Below are 17,877 nucleotides of genomic sequence, written 5' to 3'. Positions count from 1 at the left end.
CCCAGCCAGGCGTGGCTCCAGGAGATCGAGGTTCGATTCCTGGTCAGGGCACATGCCCAGGTTGTGGGCTCCATCCCCATTTAGGGGTGTGCAGGAGGCAGCCGACAATGACTCATCATTGATGTTTCTGTCTCTCCCTCTCCCTTTCTCTGAAATCAATGAAGATTAAAAAAAAAATCAAGATGGAGAAAGAAGATAAAGGATCACACAGGATTGTTATGGCAATGTGGTTTTGGCTAGTATATGTTGGGACAGTTGTGAGATGAAGGAACTATGTTATATTCATTTTTTTTAAAAAAAAGAGGGTGTTGAACATGCAGAGGGTATAGAACTCATGACTCATATTTTCACTTTGAAATTTGTTTTTGGTTCGTTCCATTGACCCCATCTGGCACAAAGGGGTCTCTCTGGCATCGAATCGATGGAAAAAGTAAAACTTATCTGTGCTTTACATCATTACAACCAGAAAATATATCCAAAGTACGGAGACAGGCTTTTACTCCAGTGGCAGTGGCACTTAATACTTGGGGTAGCTCCTGTGGACCCATGTCCTTGTACAGGATCCTAGGTCCTCCGCAAAGAACGTACAGCAGTGCACTCTGAAGACCATCAGGCTAGATCTGGGGGGGGTGCAGCGCCCTCTGGATATGGTGCATGAGGGGGGTGGGGACAGGCTCCTCTGTGCGGATAGGTCCGTGGCCAGCTGATTGGGATGTCATCTAGGCACTCAAAATTGAGGTGCTGTGAGTGAGGGGATCTACTGCCAAGCCTCACAGATACTGCTCCCGTCAGAAGTGTTCTTTCTCAACCGCATACCCTTCCATTTCTTACAGCTCCGTTATAGTCTTATGCGACCACTGTCCTTTATGCATTCCATCCTTGACCAAAACATCGTTATCTGGTGCGGGACTATTTTGTAGAAAGGAAGAGACAAGGAAAAGTAGCTGAGGAACTTCTCTGAGCCTGGCACTAAGGCTGTCAATATATTATGCCATTTAACCTTCATAACACTTAGGAAACATGACTTACTAAGAGATGGAAAAGACTTGGCCAAGACCTCCCTTTCTCACTGCCCCTCCCTCCCCCCAGTAGGGACCAAGCCAGGTTCCAGCCCTGGTGCCTCAGCTCTGGGACCTGCTCGTCCACCACACCAGGCTGCCTTTTGCACACCTTACGAGACTAAGCAGCAACAGAAATCAAACGCAGCAACCCTGGGCCCTGAGCAACAACTGATGTTCTCAAAGAAAACCCTGATTCTTTGCAGCTTCCTGAGGTTTCCTGGCCTTGTAGAAAGAACCCAGACCTTGGAGTCTGATAAACATGGGACTAAATTCTGGTCTTACCATTTCCCAGCTATGTGACTTTGACTAAATCTCTTAACCTCCCTGGTCCTCAGTGGGGATAACAGTTACTTCACAGGGTTGTGAGGATTAAAGATGATGGATGCATGTCGTTCCTTCACGTGGCAGATATTCACTGGGAGCTCTCATGTCCATGTTTAAGAAGACAGAAAAGCTAACAATACATTTTGGGGAAATGTCTATGATTAAAGGGAATAAACTTAAGTCATCTGAAAGTTTATTAATCCAGAACACATCATTCACTAATGATGGATAAAACTCACATAGTAAGAGTGCACATAACACACACAATGTGTCCAGCACTGGTCTGTACTGTTTGCGTTAACTCATTTAGTTCTCACAATAATCCTTTAGATAGGTGCTGTTATCGCCATTCTACAGAGAGGAAACCGGTTGAGTAACTTGCCTGAAGTCACACGCAGGTATCAAGTGATGAGGCCAAGATTCCAACCCAGGCAGTCTGGCCAGAAAGCAAGGGCAAGAATAAAACCTTGGGGTTGAGATTAAAAATAAGATCAGCTTTGGGAAAGTGGTTCATAAATGCTGTATGCGTTCTAAGAGCTTGTGTGGCAGGAAGACGGGCTGGGGTTGAGATACAGAAGAGTCTGGCTGCTTGGGTTGAGTCCTAGCTCTGCCACCTAACTAGCCTTTGTGATCTTGGGCAAATTACTATAGCCTCAGTTTCTCAGCTGTAGAAATTGGGATTGTAAAAGGAACCACCTGTTAGGGTTGTTTTGATGATTAAACATGTAAAGGGTTTAGAATAATGCCTAACAGTTTTAAACAAATGATGGCGATAATGAAGAAGATGGAGAAAAGGGGGGAGAAGAACAGGAAACAGGCTTTGAAGTGTGAGAACCCTGTACCCTGGGACCAAATCCTAGCTCCTAATCTGAACTCAGGAACATTACATTTCTAAACTTCTGACTCAGATATTCTCCAGAGTTGTTACCCAGATTAGAGACAGTGTATGTAAAGGCTCTCAGTGTAGTGCCTGCCGCTGAGTAGAAACCTGATAAATTTTAGTTCCTTCTTCTTTTACTCAACACTGCCTGCAGCAGTGGTGCTAGGGTCCACGGGGGAGACAGATGTGAGGCAAATCTGAAGAGTGAGACTAGTATGGTACTTGATAACTAGTATAAGGATTAAAAAACGTAGTGCTATTTGCTGTGAGAAAGATAAAAATGTAACCTCCAAAAGGAGTGATTCTTCCATTGGGGAGACAGAGGAGGGCTTCCTGGAGGAAGTGGTGTTGGCTGTGGGCTCAGAGGCTGGGTGAGACTTTAATCCCACCTGGGATTGGACTAGGCTCTGGGCCTTTAAGAGACCAGGCTTCTGAGGCCCTGTGGTGGTCATACCTGTGATCTGGCTGTCTGCAGTGTCCAATGCCGTCAAGCTGGACAAGGCTCTGTGGGCTAAGGGGTCTGGGCCCCTGGGCACACTGTAACTGGAATTTCCAGATCTGGAAGCTCTAGCTTTGTAGTCAGATAAGCAACATTCTTGGGCCCTTGTTGATCTAAGACTATGACATAAGTGCTCAGAGAAAGGGGGAAAGGTGGTATTTTCTCTGCTACCTACCAAGTAAAAGTGAGAGAAACTTCCCAGATGATCCTTGAGGCTTCTGCCCTCTGCTTTGCCCAGGCCTCCCACTCCATGCTCAGCTCACCTGTGGGCCACCGGCAGGGTAGGGGAAGCACCAGATGGAGCAGACAGACCTGGGTGTAAGACCCAGCTCCAGAGTTTGGTCTCAGGGAAATCAGTTGCCCCTCTGAACCTCAGGTTCATCAACTGTAAAAATGGGGGTATTTCAAAAGATGAAATTAAATAAGAATTGGTGTAAAACACCTGGCTCGGGGCTTGGCATATTAGAAAATGTCTCCTACTTGTCAGAACCAATCACCATTTATTAGACACACGATTTGTGTTGCACAAGTACCAGAGGATAGAGACCCAACCCAAAAGGAGACAGAAATGGCCCCTTAGCCACCCTGCCCCTTGCCCTGTGTTCAACCCCCATCCTCTCTCACCGAGGGAACTCTCCAGGGGCCCCTGAATCCATCCTTTATGCTAGAGCAGGAGCGATCCTTCTCAAGTACCTCCTGCAGGTGCTCTCCTGCTCCATGTCCTTCGCTGAGCCTCCCAGGGAAGCCTGCTGGACCGCACTGCACTGCCAGGGGCTCACCTTGCTCCAGAGCCCATTCTTCTACGTGTTAGCTATGGAATATAAAAATTTTAAATGCGCATGACCTAAGACAAAATATGGGATTGCAAAGAAAGTCTGTACGGGAGCCAGGCTGTGGCCCATTCTCCTCTGACCACCAACTCCCACCGGGGTTCTGGGCCTCAAAGGCCTGTGAACAGGGCCGTAGGCAGCTTCTCCGCCTCTGCTCCCGGCCTCCCCCCGCCCCTCTCCTCTGTGCCGCACACTGGGCAGTAGTCCCAAGCCCCTGACCCTATTCCGGTGCCGCCCTGGCCACGCAGGTTCTGCACTTAGGCAGAAGGGAAAGGCGTCGGTGACCCCATCGTCCATCTGAACAAGCTCTAGACTGGGAGTGGAGGGGCCTGGGGTAGGTCCTGGTGCTTCCACCACTGACCCCCTTTGTGACCTTGAGCAAATCCCTGCTCGTCCCGGGCTCAGTTTCTTCTTGTGACTAATGATGACTCTTGGTGGCTCTGGACCGAGGTGGTCTTACCCTGGGACCCCGGGTTTGCTCGCGGGAGGGGACACCGACTCCCTTGCCAGGCAGGAAGGCGCCCGGCCCGGCGGGGCCGGGGAGGAGCCTCCAGTCCGGCCCCGCCCCGCCCCGCGCGCCCCGTCCAGGTGCCGCCGGAGCCGCAGCGCCCGCCACCCAGCGCCGCCACGAGGGGCCGCCCGCGCCCCCTCCGCGTCCGGCCGGGGCCCATGGCCTTTCTGACCGCCTGGAAGGGAGCGGCCTCGGGGAAGCGCGACCGCAGGTACCGAGCGGGGCGGGGACTGGGCGAGAGGCGCGGACGGGACCGAGGGCGGCTGGGGAACCACCGGCGGGGGCAGGGGCGGCTGCGGGGCACCGCTGAAGACGCGGTGTGCGGGCTGCTGGGCTCGGGAAGCCGCCCGAGGGGCAGTCCAGCGCCTCTCTCACCCCCACGAGCCCCCTGCTTGCCGGGTACGACCCCCAGCAGGGCCCCCATCCAGATCCCACTCAAGCCCCACTTTCCCTGCTGCAACCTGTGGGCACCTGCAAGGGCAACTCAAGCCATCTGGACCTCGGGCGGGTTGGGAGTCAGGTTTGGGCAGCGGAGGCCCCCCTCGTAGGCGCCCCTTGTGCATCTGGTCCTTCCCCAGGGAAGCATGAGTGGAGAGGTGGGGACCCTTTGAGCCCTGACAGGCAAGAGCAGGCACACTATCCCCCTGAGGGACTGTCCACATCTAGGGGTAGCAGTGGGGGAGGGGGGATCCTGGGTCCCTGTTCAGGTCCGTGGTGGAATTATATGCACCACAGATCCTCCAAGGTCAACCCTTCAGAGATGTGTCAATGCCTCCTGTGTGTCACCTCCACCTCCCCAGTTGTCCCCACCTCCTAGATGAGTTGGTGTCTCTAGATGTGTTCCCATGAGACACGGAAGAGGAGACAGCCCTGATCTCTCTTCTGAGCTGTCTTGCCCTCCAACTCCTTACCTTTACATATTTAAAATTTGCCGTTACCCCCGGAGGAAGACAATCCAACTCACCTCTCAGTGCCTCCCTCTGATTGTCCTATGAGCACCTCAAAACTTGGCAAACCCTAAGTCAAACTTCCCATCTTCACCCCCAAACCTGTTCCTCCTCCTGCTTTCCCATCTCAGAGAATGGCACAGTCATCCACCCAGTCACCTAATCCTGGAACCTGGGAGTTATCCCTCTCCCTTCCCTCCCCTCCCTCCAGTCTGCAAGTTCTGCTGGTTTTATCTCCTGGATGCTTCTCAGAGCTGTCCATTCCCCTTGGAGTGTTGCAGCAACCCCTAACTTTCCCAGTTCCTCCAGTCTCCTCCTTTCCATGCATCCTTCAGATTGGTCTCTTCTAAAACACAAACCAGACTAGTCATTTTCTGCTTTAAAACCCTTCCATGCTCAAGGTTAAAGTTCAAGACTCTCAAGGGGGGAGGCTGTGGCCTGCCCAGGCCTGTTTCCCATCATTCCCTGACCCTCACTCTGGTCCACCAACGCCAGATGGCTTTGCAGTGCTCTCACAATGGTGCCAGGCTGCTGGGGTAGCTCTGCATGGAATGCCTTCCTCCACTCCTGACGCTCACCCCGTAAGACTCAACTTTATGTGACCTCTTTTAGACAGGCTTTCTGACCCCACCCTTGAGTCAGACTCAGGGGTATTCAGGGCTCCAGCATCTTTGCTTTCCTCTCGTGGCTCTCATTCAGTCTTTCAACAAACATTGTTGAGCATGTACCATGTTCCAGGCAATTGTAGTAGGCGCTGGAGATATGCTATTACTTCACACATACAAGTCCCTACTCTCAGGAGACCATGTTCTAGTAGGAAAGAGAGACTAAACTAGTAGGCAGATAAACAAGTAAACACCAGATAGATGCTGTCTAAGGCTTAAAATGGGGTGATGTGATAAACTGTAAAACTGACCATGCCCAGAGCATTCCTGGAAGAGAGGAGAGCTCATGTCCAAGCCTGAGGTGTGCCTGAAGAGCAGAAAAGGATTGTTGAGGTTCAATGCCTGATGGGATCCCAGAGGCAGGCTGCCCAGAACAAACAGGACAAGGTGTTAGGATTTCATGGTGTGTTGAGAAGCCACTAGAGGGCGTTAGGGAGGAGATTTGCATATTTTAAGGTGACCCCGCTACTCCATGGGGAAAGGATTTTGTGCACAGACAGACCTCTTCAACACTGGGTCACAGTCACCCTTTTTTGTCTCCCCACTGCACGTGGAGAGTAGACAGGTTTCATCAGCTCCCATGTCCCCAGAGCCAGCACAAAATGGGGCTTAGAGTATGCTTCAGTTTTGATGAGGGGATGGGGGAATGGTTTTTGAGGAGGGTGAGATACCCTGGCTAGGGTGGTGAGGAGTGTCTGTGTCCAGATGGATTTCTTGTCCAGGGCCTGCCCTGCCTGTAAGAATCCAGCTGTGCTCTGTCTTCTAGGCACCTGGGAGCCTTCTGAGTTTCAAATGTATATATACTGCTACTGTCACAGTGTGGAGGGAGGCAGGGAGACCAGAGGGGAGGCTGGTGTGATTACCCAGGACAGAGGCTGGGTGTGGATTAGTAGAATGGAAGGAATGGGGGAAAAGAAGCTAAGAATGGACAGGCTGGGAGGTGAGATCCAGAATCACTAATGATGGGAGGGAGGTGAGAGACAGTGAGGAGGAGGGAAGAAGGGGGACTCTGGCCAAGTAGAGTCCTCTACATCCCTCCATGGGCCTGTGTGAGAGAGTATGCCTGAGGGACTGACCACATGTACCTTTGTACTTCAGGGAACTTGCAGGGCACAAATGCCCAGAAAATTCTTTGCACCCATTTGCCCCCACCAGGACTCACCCTGAGGCACAAACCCAGGTCTCCATTCTCCCAGCTTAGGACCTGTGACTTCTCCACTCTCCCCTCACCCACCACACTGCCTTGTCTCCCACAGCCTGGGCAAAGGGTGAAGAGCTTGGGAGAGTCCTCAGACTGTACTCTGCCAATTACTTATTGGCTCTGTGACCCTGGTTCAGTTACTTGACTTGTGTGAACCTCAGTTTATCCAGCTAAAAAGTAATAGCTACTCACTGAGAGGTGGAATACCTAGTGAAGTCACATTGGTAAAGGACCTAATAGCCACTGGGACATATCTGATCAGTGTTCTGTAAATGCGAGGTCATTTCCCTCTTGCACTGGTATGAGGTAACCTTCCTTCAGAGATATTTGCATTGAACAGAGGGGATTTCTGAGAGGTTTGGGAGCTAATTATGGGATTCTGGGCACAGGGTTAGGTAGTGTGAACTGAAGGTTGTTGGCATCAATTTGACACCAACAGAAATCCCCAAATTGGGGTGTGGTGAAAAATGAAACTTTATTCAGTGCAAACAGCTCAATTGTGATACCTCCCTGAAAACAGCATGGCTCTTAGGTGGCGCTGGGACCAGGGGGCTCCGGGGCCAGGCCCCTCTCTGGCTGGACAGCTCTGCTCTGCTCCTGCATTGGTCTGCTCTAGCTCCCTTCAGCAAGACTCCAACCAGGGGAAAAGTGGTCTTAAATCTTCTGGAAAATAAAAGTGTGCTCTCAGAGCCAGAGGGGAGCTGACTTATATAAACAGAATGCCTTGCCCCTGGTCCATGTTTCAGTTTGTCCTCAGGCAAATGAGGACTCCAAATCTTCACAATTTGATTGGTCCAAAAGGCACTGTCCTGATTGGTCAGAATGGAGCCACTCTGAGTGGTCAGTGAAGAAGCTGATGGGGATGTAACTGCATAGCTCCAGTTGGATGGGAAAAGCCTGGTCCTACTGGTTGAGGTAGGTTCCAGGAACTCCTTTATAAAGGCTGGCTGGTCTGGCAGAGGCAGAGTGCGCAAGGCAGCTCTGTGCAGGAGCGGGCAGGTTAGTGCAGGCTTCCCCCTGAAGTGCAGTTTGCCTGAGAGGCCCCTGCGTAGAAATGGCTACTAGGCTCTGTTTTTTTAATTTGTGCCCAATTAGCCACCGGAAGCCATTCTTAGTAGATATCCTCTTTCTCATAGTCCACAGTAGCTGGGAACTGTTACATGAGGGAAATAACACCCATGCATCTTACACAATGTAGACCACTTGGCCTACAAATAGGGCCCCTTCCCAGCCATACCAGTAGCCCCTGCTCCTGTAGGAGATAGCACCTGGAACAAAGGGGAAGTGTGGGCAGGCAGGTTGCTTTTGAGAGAGTAATTAAGTGACAGAGCTGCTCTGGGAGGGAGGGGCATCCCCAAGAATGGAGGGCTGCTGTGGCTGCTGTGGACAGAATTCTTGCTCTTGGTTTGAGCCTGAGCTCAAGGAGCTCTCCGATGCCTCCAGATAGGGAGTTTCTAATTTGATGACTGGAATCCTTGGGCATCTTTTGTGTCTCTTCCTTGGGACTGGATCTGGACTTAAGGCCAGTACTGAGTTTTCACCTCTGTAGTTCTCAGATCCTTTGAGGTGATTACCAGACTTGTCATTTTAAAATCCAAGATTCTCTGCTGTTGCAGCTTCTGATTCCAGGATTCTGATAACCCCTGTTGCCTCTTAAGAAGCAGGGAAGCGTAACAGAAGATTTTTATGATTCTATGGCCCTTCTCCAAGCCCCTCAGCCATCCCGGAAGGAGCCCTGTTCCAAGTGCTTTATGTATATTACCTCATTTGATCCTTGCGACAACCCAGTGAGGTTGGTGCCACCAGTATCCCCATTTCAGAGATGAAGTCAAGGTATCAGAGTGGGATTGTAAGCCCTGGCTTGCACACCTGCTCTCTAAACCACTCCCTGCCCTGCCTCAAGCTAGTAGGGTGACTTGCTTGGTGCTTCACAGCTAGACATGGTGGGCCGGGAGTCTAGCCAGATCTTCCTGGCTCTGCAGCCCAAGTTCTAATCCCTGACAAGATGCCACTCAATGCCAGAAATTCCTCATTAGAGCTCTGCCTCCTCTTTCCAATCAAACTGTTTTAGGGCCCTAGCCAGTTTGGCTCAGCAGTTAGACCATCAGCCCGAGGACTGAAGGGTCCAGGGTTTGATTCCGGCCAAGGGCCCATACCTCGGTTGCAGGCTCGATCTCCCGCCCTGGTCGGTGCATGTGCAGGAGGCAGCCAATCAATGCAACTCTCTCACATTGATGTTTCTCTCTCTCTTTCACTCTCTCTGAAAAGCAATGGAAAAAACATCCTCAGGTGAGGATTAAAAACAAAAAAACACACACAAAAAATGTTTGTGGTCCGTGGTGCCTAACTTGGGCTCCTTCCCTAGACCTACCCTTGGCAGCTCCTGGAAACCAGACTTTGGTAGAAGAGCTCTGATCCCAGAACTGAGAACAGGGAGGACCCTTAATCTCCTGGTCCAGTCTTCTCTCCTCTTTATATTGGGCAAGAGGATGAAAACTAAGGGCCAGAGTGGGGCCGTAACTTGACCAAGGTTACTCAGCTGGTGCGAGTGAGAGTGGGTGGTGTGGGAGGAGACTGGCCGGAGGAGCAGGCCTAGATCTTCCCCACTGGCCCCTCTCCTGGGAACATTTAAGAGCTGTGACTGTTACAGCCCTCTTCAAGAGCCCTTTGTTGCGGAGCCTGTTGTTGTGAATTATTAACGAGCTTGTAACCTGCTGGGTGGGGCTCACTCACTTTAAGACAGCCCGTTTCTCTGCCACCAGCTCCTTCTGCTAAAGGGGGAGAGCTCAGGAGTCTGAGGGCTCTGGGAGTTCTGGCTGGCAGACACAGCAGGGTGGGGGCAAGGGCACTTCATGCAAGGGAAAAACATAGAGGAAGGGACTAAGAAGGGGGCTGAGAATGGTGAAAGGGACAAGAGGTCACCCAAGTAATGCACAGCAGGCTTCACAGTATCCCTAAGAGGTTGGGACATTTATCCCAGGTTTACAGATGGAAAGACTGAGGTTCAGAGAGGAAGAAGCAGTGCTGACTTCACAGCTTAAGCTCTTTCTACAACAATGGCACCACTTTTCACACGTTACACCCCCATTTATGTGATCCCCATATCCCCACAATTTCCCCAAGGATAAATAGTCAAGACCTGGGTTTATGCTATGGCTAGACCTGAGTCCAAGTTACACTTGGTACAAGCCTGTTTTCTCATCTGTAGGATGGGAGATAAAGCTACCACAGAGCTTTCTGGAGCATTCTGAGGAGGTTTCACTAAACAAATATTTTTAGAGGGCCTTCTTAAGCTAAGAGATGGTACAGGTGAAAGCAGTCCATGCGAGGTCCTTAGGGCCATGGAAAAGTGCAGTGAGCCCAGTGATTTGTCCTTGTGAGTGGGAGGAAATGAGGGAGGAATGCAGGCCTGGTATCTCCGAGGCACACAGAACCAGGAAACTGGTCCCTGGCAGGGGAGGAAGGGACACAGGACTAGGATGCTCTCCTGGTCCCCAGAGCTTGGCTGTCAGCTCAAGTTGGGGATGGGCAGGTGGGTTGGGAGGTGGAAATAATGGTGACTCACAGACTCCTTCCTCAGGGTTGGGACTAGGCCAGAGTTCCTGGGGGCTGGGAACTGCCCCAGTGGAGTCCCTCTAAGGGGTGAGCCACTCTGATGCTCTGACTCACCAGGGGAGTGGCTCCAGCATCTGTCACTGCCGGGGTGTGGGGAGAGTTCCAGCTCCGAAGGCAGCTTGGCTGCTTATCTTGCTGATCCTCAGCTGTCATCTGTAAAAGGCAGAGAATGACAGCATCTGCCTCACCACCACCGCCACCGTCATCAGAGCACCTACATGGCAGTGTGCTCCACGCCAGGCACCATTCTTTACATTTTACACACATGGATCTTGATCCTCACAAGGCCCCATTGTAGTTATTATTTCCATTTAACTGATGAGGTAACTGAGGCTTAGAGAGGTGGTTAAAAGTGAGCATTAAATGAGATAATCTCTGTTATACACTTAACATGTGTGATTCATAATAAACCTTTGAGGACTGTCAGTTGTTGTTATAATCACCTCCGAGGGAAATGGTAAGGGGCCCACCCCAATGTTCATGTTTAGAGGTTAGTCAGGCACTGACAGAGATGTCTGGCCAGGCCCGAGCCTCCAGAAGCTCCCAGTCTGACGGCGGAGACAGATACAATCCTCGCTCCACCACCAGCACACACAGATGGTGTCAGACCAGGCAGATTAAGGCAGGTCAGAGAGGATTAGGGCAGTGTGTGCCCAGGGAGGGAGGGCCTCTGGGAAGAGGTGGCTTCTAAACTAAAACCTGCAGGGCCAGTAGGAGTTTTGACATATGGCAGGTTCTTAGTAAATGTTGGTTGAGTACAGTGAAGATTTACCTTGAAGTTAATGTAGCATAAAGAACCTCTCTCTCACTCACATGGTTCCTGCCAAGACTCTGGAGGATCCTGGCAATTTTACATTTTTTGTAAATTTGTACTTTTTTTTTTTTAAAGAAATCTTTCAATTGTAAACTTCTGCATTGACCCATGGTTAAATGAATGAATAAGTGACAAGGGAGGAAGGTGTGTTCCAGGGAGCAGGAACAGCATGTGCAAGTGCCTAGAGATTTGAAAGTGCATGGCATGTGATAGCGACCCCCCAGCCACATCACCCAGGCCCCTCTTTACATATGTTGCTGGTCTTCTCACCAGCTTCATAAACTGCAGCTGTCATCAGTGTGCCTTTGTCCACCTCCATGCTTTCATCCACGCTGTTCTCCCATCTGGAGCACTCTTTCCATGACTTCATTGTATATAAATAATATAAACTTCAAGGGTCAACTCTGTGCCCACCTTTTGCAGGAAGCCCCCAGGCCCCTCCGGTCTATGTAGCACTTTCCCGTATCTGGATTTCTATAGCCAATGGTGGACGTCATCATAGCCTGCGCCTTGTAGTTAATTATCTTTTTGCGCCTATGCCTGAGAATCCCAAAGGTGGGATGAACTTTGGAAGTGAGCATCTAGCCTCTGCTCATATCTGGGCAGGATACGACCTCGCCACCTTTGCAGATAGCCTGTTTAGATTTAAACAGCACTCCCCGAGCCTCTCCCCTGTGCCACCAGGCCCTATCTTTCTGCCTCTCCTGGGAGCTAGTCCAAACCCTCTTCCCACCACAGCTGCTTCGGCAAACTCCTCCTGCTTCCTCTTCTGACATCCTAGCTGAACCACTGGTGCTACAGTCCCTCCTCCTCCTGTCCCCTGCCTTGGTGAACCCACAGCTCTAATGGCAGCCACGTGGTCTGATGAGTCACTGGTTAAGAGCATCTGGGGCCTAGGGGTGGTGGCTGGTTAACTCCTCATGGGCCAGTGGTTCTTTCTGCCAGGAGACCAGGTGGGCTTCAACCCTGGCCCTAGACACATACCTCAGGTCTGGGCACAGTGGGCATCTGAGGGGTGGTATAGGTGACTCTCACGTAGGCACTGGGGATTCAGCGGAGAGGGAGCCCAGGGGGCAGCAGGCAAGAGTGTAACCTTTGTCGTCAGAAGGGCTGGGTTCCCATCACAACCTGCCATTTATTAGGTGAATGCCTTTGAGCAAGTCACATGAGCTCTGTGCCTCAGTTTTCCCATCTGTAAAATGGCAGTTAGGGGGATTTTTTTGAGAAGGCGAGTGTGACCTGTTGGCTAGCAGTGAGTGCTAAACCGCATGATTTCTACCTTTTTGTCTCCGCAAACACAGTCACCAGTGGGCAAATCCAAGCCTGACTCTAGAGGCCCGGACTTTCTGTGCATGAGTGCCCCCCACCAATGAGCGCGGGCGGGTGCCAGGGCTCGGTCGGGCGCTGCGAGGCCGAGGCCGAGGCCGAGCGTGGAGGCGGGGGAGTGTCGGGGAGAGCGGGAGCCTAGGGAAGAACTTTCTGGCCCCAAATAGGTGGGGCTGTGCGGGGAGCGCGCGAGCTCCGGGTCCCCGGGGGCCGCGCGCACAGGGTGCCCGGGCATGGGCCTCGCGGGCCGTGGCGCCCGCGGCTCTGGCCCGTCGGAGCCGGGGTGGGGGCGCTCGGGGCGGGCGGCGGCCGCGGCCCCACCGCGCGGGTGGGCAGCCCGAGGCCGGCCCGGCCCCGCCGCCTTCCCCGCCCCCGGCGCGCCCCTCCCCGGCCGCCGCGTCCGCAGCTCCGCGCACAGCGCCCGGCTCGGGTCCAGGCGGCAGCACCTGGGCCGCGTCTGGCGTCCGCGGGGGCCCGCCGCCCGCCCCCCTCCGCGATGACCACGGCCGGCTCCCCGGGCGCCCTGCCCGCCGGGTAAGTGCGCGGCGGGGACGGCCCGGGGGGCGCGGGCCGGGGCCGGGCCCGGGGCGTGGGGCGGGCGCCCAGCCGGCCTCCCCGCGCCACCCACCCGCGGCCCGCACTGCGGCGTCCAGCCCCCCGGGGCACCCCGCCCGCCTCCCAGCGCTGCGGCCGAGGGGAGCGGGGGAGGGGGCTGCGGGCGCTCCTGCGGGGAGAGCGGAGGGGGGCGACCCTGGGTCGTCACTCCCACCTGGGTCCCAACTTTCTCACGAATCAGTAGTAACAGGCCATCCACCTTCAGGGCCGCCTTCCTCCCCTAGTGGCCTTTACACCTGTGGGTGGACCCGTTATCACCTCCGTTACAGACGGGGAAACTGAGGCATAGCTTTTAAGTCACTTGTCTCAGGTCACCCAGGAGGTGAGCGGCGGGTCTGGGATTTGAACCCAGCTCCCTTTGATGCCAGAGCCCCCACCCGCAGGCCACACTACCTCATCTTCAGGGATATTTAGAGGAATTAAAAGGCTAAGAAATGAACCAGCCAAGCCCATTGGGCACAGCAGGAACCAGGGGAGTAAAGGTGGGTGTTGTCACTTTCGGTGTGGCTCTCCTGCCCACCCCTGCGCTAACCCCACTGAGCAACCCTGGACGACCCCTCCTCTGCCCCTGTAGCAGTGACAGCTACTAATTGCTGGGACATAAGGAGCAACTCCTCCCCCAGTGGGTAGGGGGCCGCTGCTGGGAGCCTGTACTGCTGGGAAGTTGCTGGTTGGAGATCTCGCCCAGGTGAACTGGGAGGGGTGCCAGCCCTGCCTGGAGCCTCACCACCAGGGACAATATTTGCCAAGGGCCTCAGGGCTAACACTTGAACAGGGAGGTGACAAGGCTGGTGCCAGCCGTCAGCCGGGATCCTCCACAGGACCTGTGAGTGTTCCAGGCCAAGGGCTTGGAAGGTGGGTGGCGGGGGGACATCCTGGACTGTAGAAGGTTGACTGGTGAGTCTTGTTTTGACTCTGTTGTATGGCTTTGGCCAAGCTCTTTATCCTTTCTAGACTGATTCACCGACTCTTTTATTTTTACTTGAATTTATTGGGTGGCATTGGTTAATAAAATTATATAGGTTTTGGGTGTACAGTTCTATGATACATCATCTGTGGACTGTGTTGTGTGTTCACCACCCAAGTCCAGTCTCCTTCCATCGCCATTTAAACCTCCCCTTTACTCTCTCCTGTCTTCCCCACCCCCTTCCCTCTGGTACTCATCATACTGTCGTCTGTCTATGAGTTTGTGTATATGTGTTTTTTGTTTGTTTAATCCCTTCACCTTTTTCACCTAACTTCCTAAACCCCTCCCCTCTGATAGCTGTCAGTCTGTTCTCTGCATCTATGAGCCTGTTTCTGTTTTGCTTGTTAGTTTATTTGGGTCGGTAGATTCTACATATAAGTGAAATCATATGGTATTTGTCTTTCTCTGAATGGCTTATTTCACTTAGTATAATATTCTCCAGGTCCATACTACCCAAAGCAGTCTATAGATTCAGTACAGTTCCTATCAAGATACCAATGGCATATTTCACAGAATTAGAACAAATAATCCAAAAATTTGTATGGAACCACAAAAGACCTCAAATAGCCACAACAATCTTGGGAAAGAAGAACAAAGTTGGAGGGATCATGCTACCTGATACCCAAATATACTACAAGGCCATAGTAATCAAAACAGCATGGTACTGGCATAAAAACAGACATACAGATCAATGGAACAGAATAGAGAGCCCACACCTATATGGTCAATTCATACTTGAAAAAGAAGGCAAGAACATACAATGGGCTAAAGATAATCTATTCAATAAACAATGTTGGGAAAATTGGACAGATACCAGCAAAAAAAAAAAAAAGAAACTAGACCACCTTCTTACACCATACACAAGAATAAACTCAAAATGGATTAAAGACTTAAATATTAGACTTAAAACCATAAAAATCCTAGAAGAAAAAACATGGACAGTAAAATCTTGGACATTTCTTGTAACAATGTTTTTTTCAATATATCTCCTTGGGCAAGGGAAACGAGAAAAAATAAACAAATGAGACTACATCAAACTAGAAAGTTTTTGCACAGCAAAGGAAACCATCAACAAAATGAAGAGACAACCCACTGAATGGGAGAGCATATTTGCCAACGATACATCTGATAAGGGGTTAATATCCAAAATTTACAAAAAACTCTGACAACTCAACACCAAAAACCAACAACGATTCAATTAAAACATGGACAAAGGACCTGAATAGACACTTCTCCAAAGAGGACATACAGATGGCCAGTAGACATATGAAAAGATGCTCATCCCTAATCATCAGAGAGATGCAAATTAAAACCACAATGAGATATCACCTCACACTTGTAAGAATGGCTGCCATCAATAAATCAACAAACGACAAGCCCTGGCAAGGATGTGGAGAAAGGGGAGCCCTCATGCACTGTGGGTGGGAATGCAGACTGGTGCAGCCACTGTGGAAAGCAGTATGGACTTTCCTCAAAAAATTAAAAATGGAACTACCTTATCACCCAGTGATTCTACTTCTGGGAATATATCTGACAAGGCCCAAAACACTAATTCAGAAGAATATATGTACCCCTGTGTTCGTTGCTCCCTAGACTTCCTTTTTTGTCCCTCCCCCGCCCAATATATCTCTATTGATTCCAGAGAGAGGAAGGGAGAGAGATAGAAACATCAATGATGAGAGAGTCGTCACTGATCGCTGCCTCCTGCACGCCCCCAGCTGGAGATCAAGCCCACAACCCAGGCATGTGCCCTGACCAGGAAATCGGACCACGACCTCCTGGATCCTAGGTGGATGCTCAACCGCTGAGCCACACCCAGCCAGTGCTCCCTAGACTTCTTGTCCCTCCTTTGGAAAATTCAGGGAGGCTGGGCTGGCTGCTCTCTTCCTGCTCTGGGCTGGTCTTTGTAAATCTGGAACCTAGTTAGGTCTCTTCTGCCCAGCCCTGATGGAGTACAACCCCACTGGGTCCAGAAAAGCAGTTTCCAGATCAGAAGGCAGGCGGAGCAGGGAGCCTATCAAAGAATTCTGAACTCCCAGGCTCAAAGCCACATTCATCCCTCTTCCTTGCAACTCACATCCTAGCCTGTGCCCTCTCTCTAGCTCCAGGCTCCTCAGGCCCCTTGCAGGCCTCCAGGGCAGTGAGCTCACTCTTTTAGCACTGGTGGGTCTTCCTCATACTGAACCATTCCTGTTCCCTTGCATGCCCTCCAGGTTCCACTTTTCTTTGAGGCCACACACATCTATCTTCCACTTCCCTTGCCCCTGGTCAGTGCCATCCTGGTGGGGTCTGAACAGAGTAGGGGCAAAGTCACCTTCACTGCAGACACGTATTCAGTCACTCAAACACCCCTAAGGCCTGCTTTGGGCCTGGCCCTGTGTATGAAGGTAGTGGAGAACAAACTAAGCTTTTAATCTGCACCACTTTAAAATTCATGAAATAGCCCTAGAAGTTTTTTTCTCAGTGGTTAGAGTACCAACCCTCGTACTGAAGGGTCCTGGCTTCAGTTCTGGCCAAGGGCACATACCTATGTTGCAGGCTCAGTCCCTGGCCCTGGTCGGGGCGCATGCGAGAGGCAACCAATTGATGTGTCTCTCTCATGCCGATGTTTCTCTCTCTCTCCCCCCCACTCTCTCTGAAAAGCAATGGAAAAAAATATCCTCATGTGAGGATTAAAATAAATAAATAATAAAAATAAAAATAATGAAATATTTTAAGCCTTCAGAAAAATATAGCATATAATAAAATGAACTCCATGCTCTTGACACCCAGCTTTTTCATATAGTCACATTGTCCCCCTTTATTTCATAGTCTTCTTTTAAAGAAATAAACTGTGACAGAGACTGTTGAAGCCTCTGGTGCACCTCCTCCCCACTTACCTCTACAGAGATAATTGCCATCCTGAATGTCAGTTTTATCACTTTTTTATTCTTTTGCTGAGTGTGTGTAAGCCTAAAAAATATGTAGCTTGGTCTTATTTTAAAGTTTTCATACAAATGGAGTGATACAGTATGAATCATTCTGCAGCTTGCTTTCTCTCACTCAGCTGCAGGTTTCTGAGATTTGGTCTTCTAGATCCTGTGGCTCTGATCCCAACTTGCCCCGATGGATGATATACCGCTCGATGTGAGACCCCCATTTGCTTATTTATCCAGCCTCCTCGATGAGCATTGAGGCAGTTCCCATATTCTCATATGATTGTCCTTTGCACATATGTGAGTGCTCTCCTAGGTTCCCCATAGGAGCATAATCACGGGGCCATAGGATATGTATGCTTAATCTTTTAAAGTTACTTAGTTTCAACATAGAAGCAGAGCTGCTCAGTAAAAGAAATGATGGAAATATATAATCTTAGAAAAAAATAACAATCAGTGATTTTTCTAGAGTACTTCTTACTGTGCTTTACATTGTCTCAGTTGTTCTTCACAGCGACCCTGGGAGGTAGAGCTGTTCCCCACCTCCCATTTCATTGATGGGAAAACTGAGGCTCATTGAGATTAAAGCACCTTGCCAGGTTTCTCCAGCAAGTAATTGTTGAGCTGCAGCTCAAGTCCACGGTTGTCTGCTTTCAAACCTCTTGAAGGCCATGCTGCACTCACTCCATGGCATGTGATACTTGCTT

At 51.0% G+C, this 17,877-nt stretch overlaps 1 protein-coding gene across 3 annotated transcripts in view; it reads left to right on the top strand.

Annotated features, from left to right (window-relative positions):
- Window positions 1-4,231: 4,231 nt before the first annotated feature.
- The window catches only part of TTC39A (tetratricopeptide repeat domain 39A), a 49,161-nt gene continuing 35,515 nt past the window's right edge, over window positions 4,232-17,877 (top strand). The window contains exon 1 of one of the 3 annotated variants that reach the window (XM_081144579.1): window positions 4,232-4,316. In XM_081144579.1, coding sequence (XP_081000705.1) covers window positions 4,264-4,316 — 53 coding nt within the window. In that variant the 5' untranslated portion in view covers window positions 4,232-4,263. Of the gene's footprint in view, window positions 4,317-13,088; window positions 13,208-14,059; window positions 14,115-17,877 lie in introns of those variants that run through there. The other 2 variants (XM_081144580.1, XM_081144581.1) reach the window with 2 other exon arrangements.

This window comes from Miniopterus schreibersii (assembly GCF_964146895.1).
Source record: "Miniopterus schreibersii genome assembly, chromosome: 8".
NCBI lineage: Eukaryota > Metazoa > Chordata > Mammalia > Chiroptera > Miniopteridae > Miniopterus > Miniopterus schreibersii.
The sequence above is the reverse complement of the archived record's forward strand: the minus strand, read 5'-3'. Positions and strand labels throughout refer to the sequence as shown.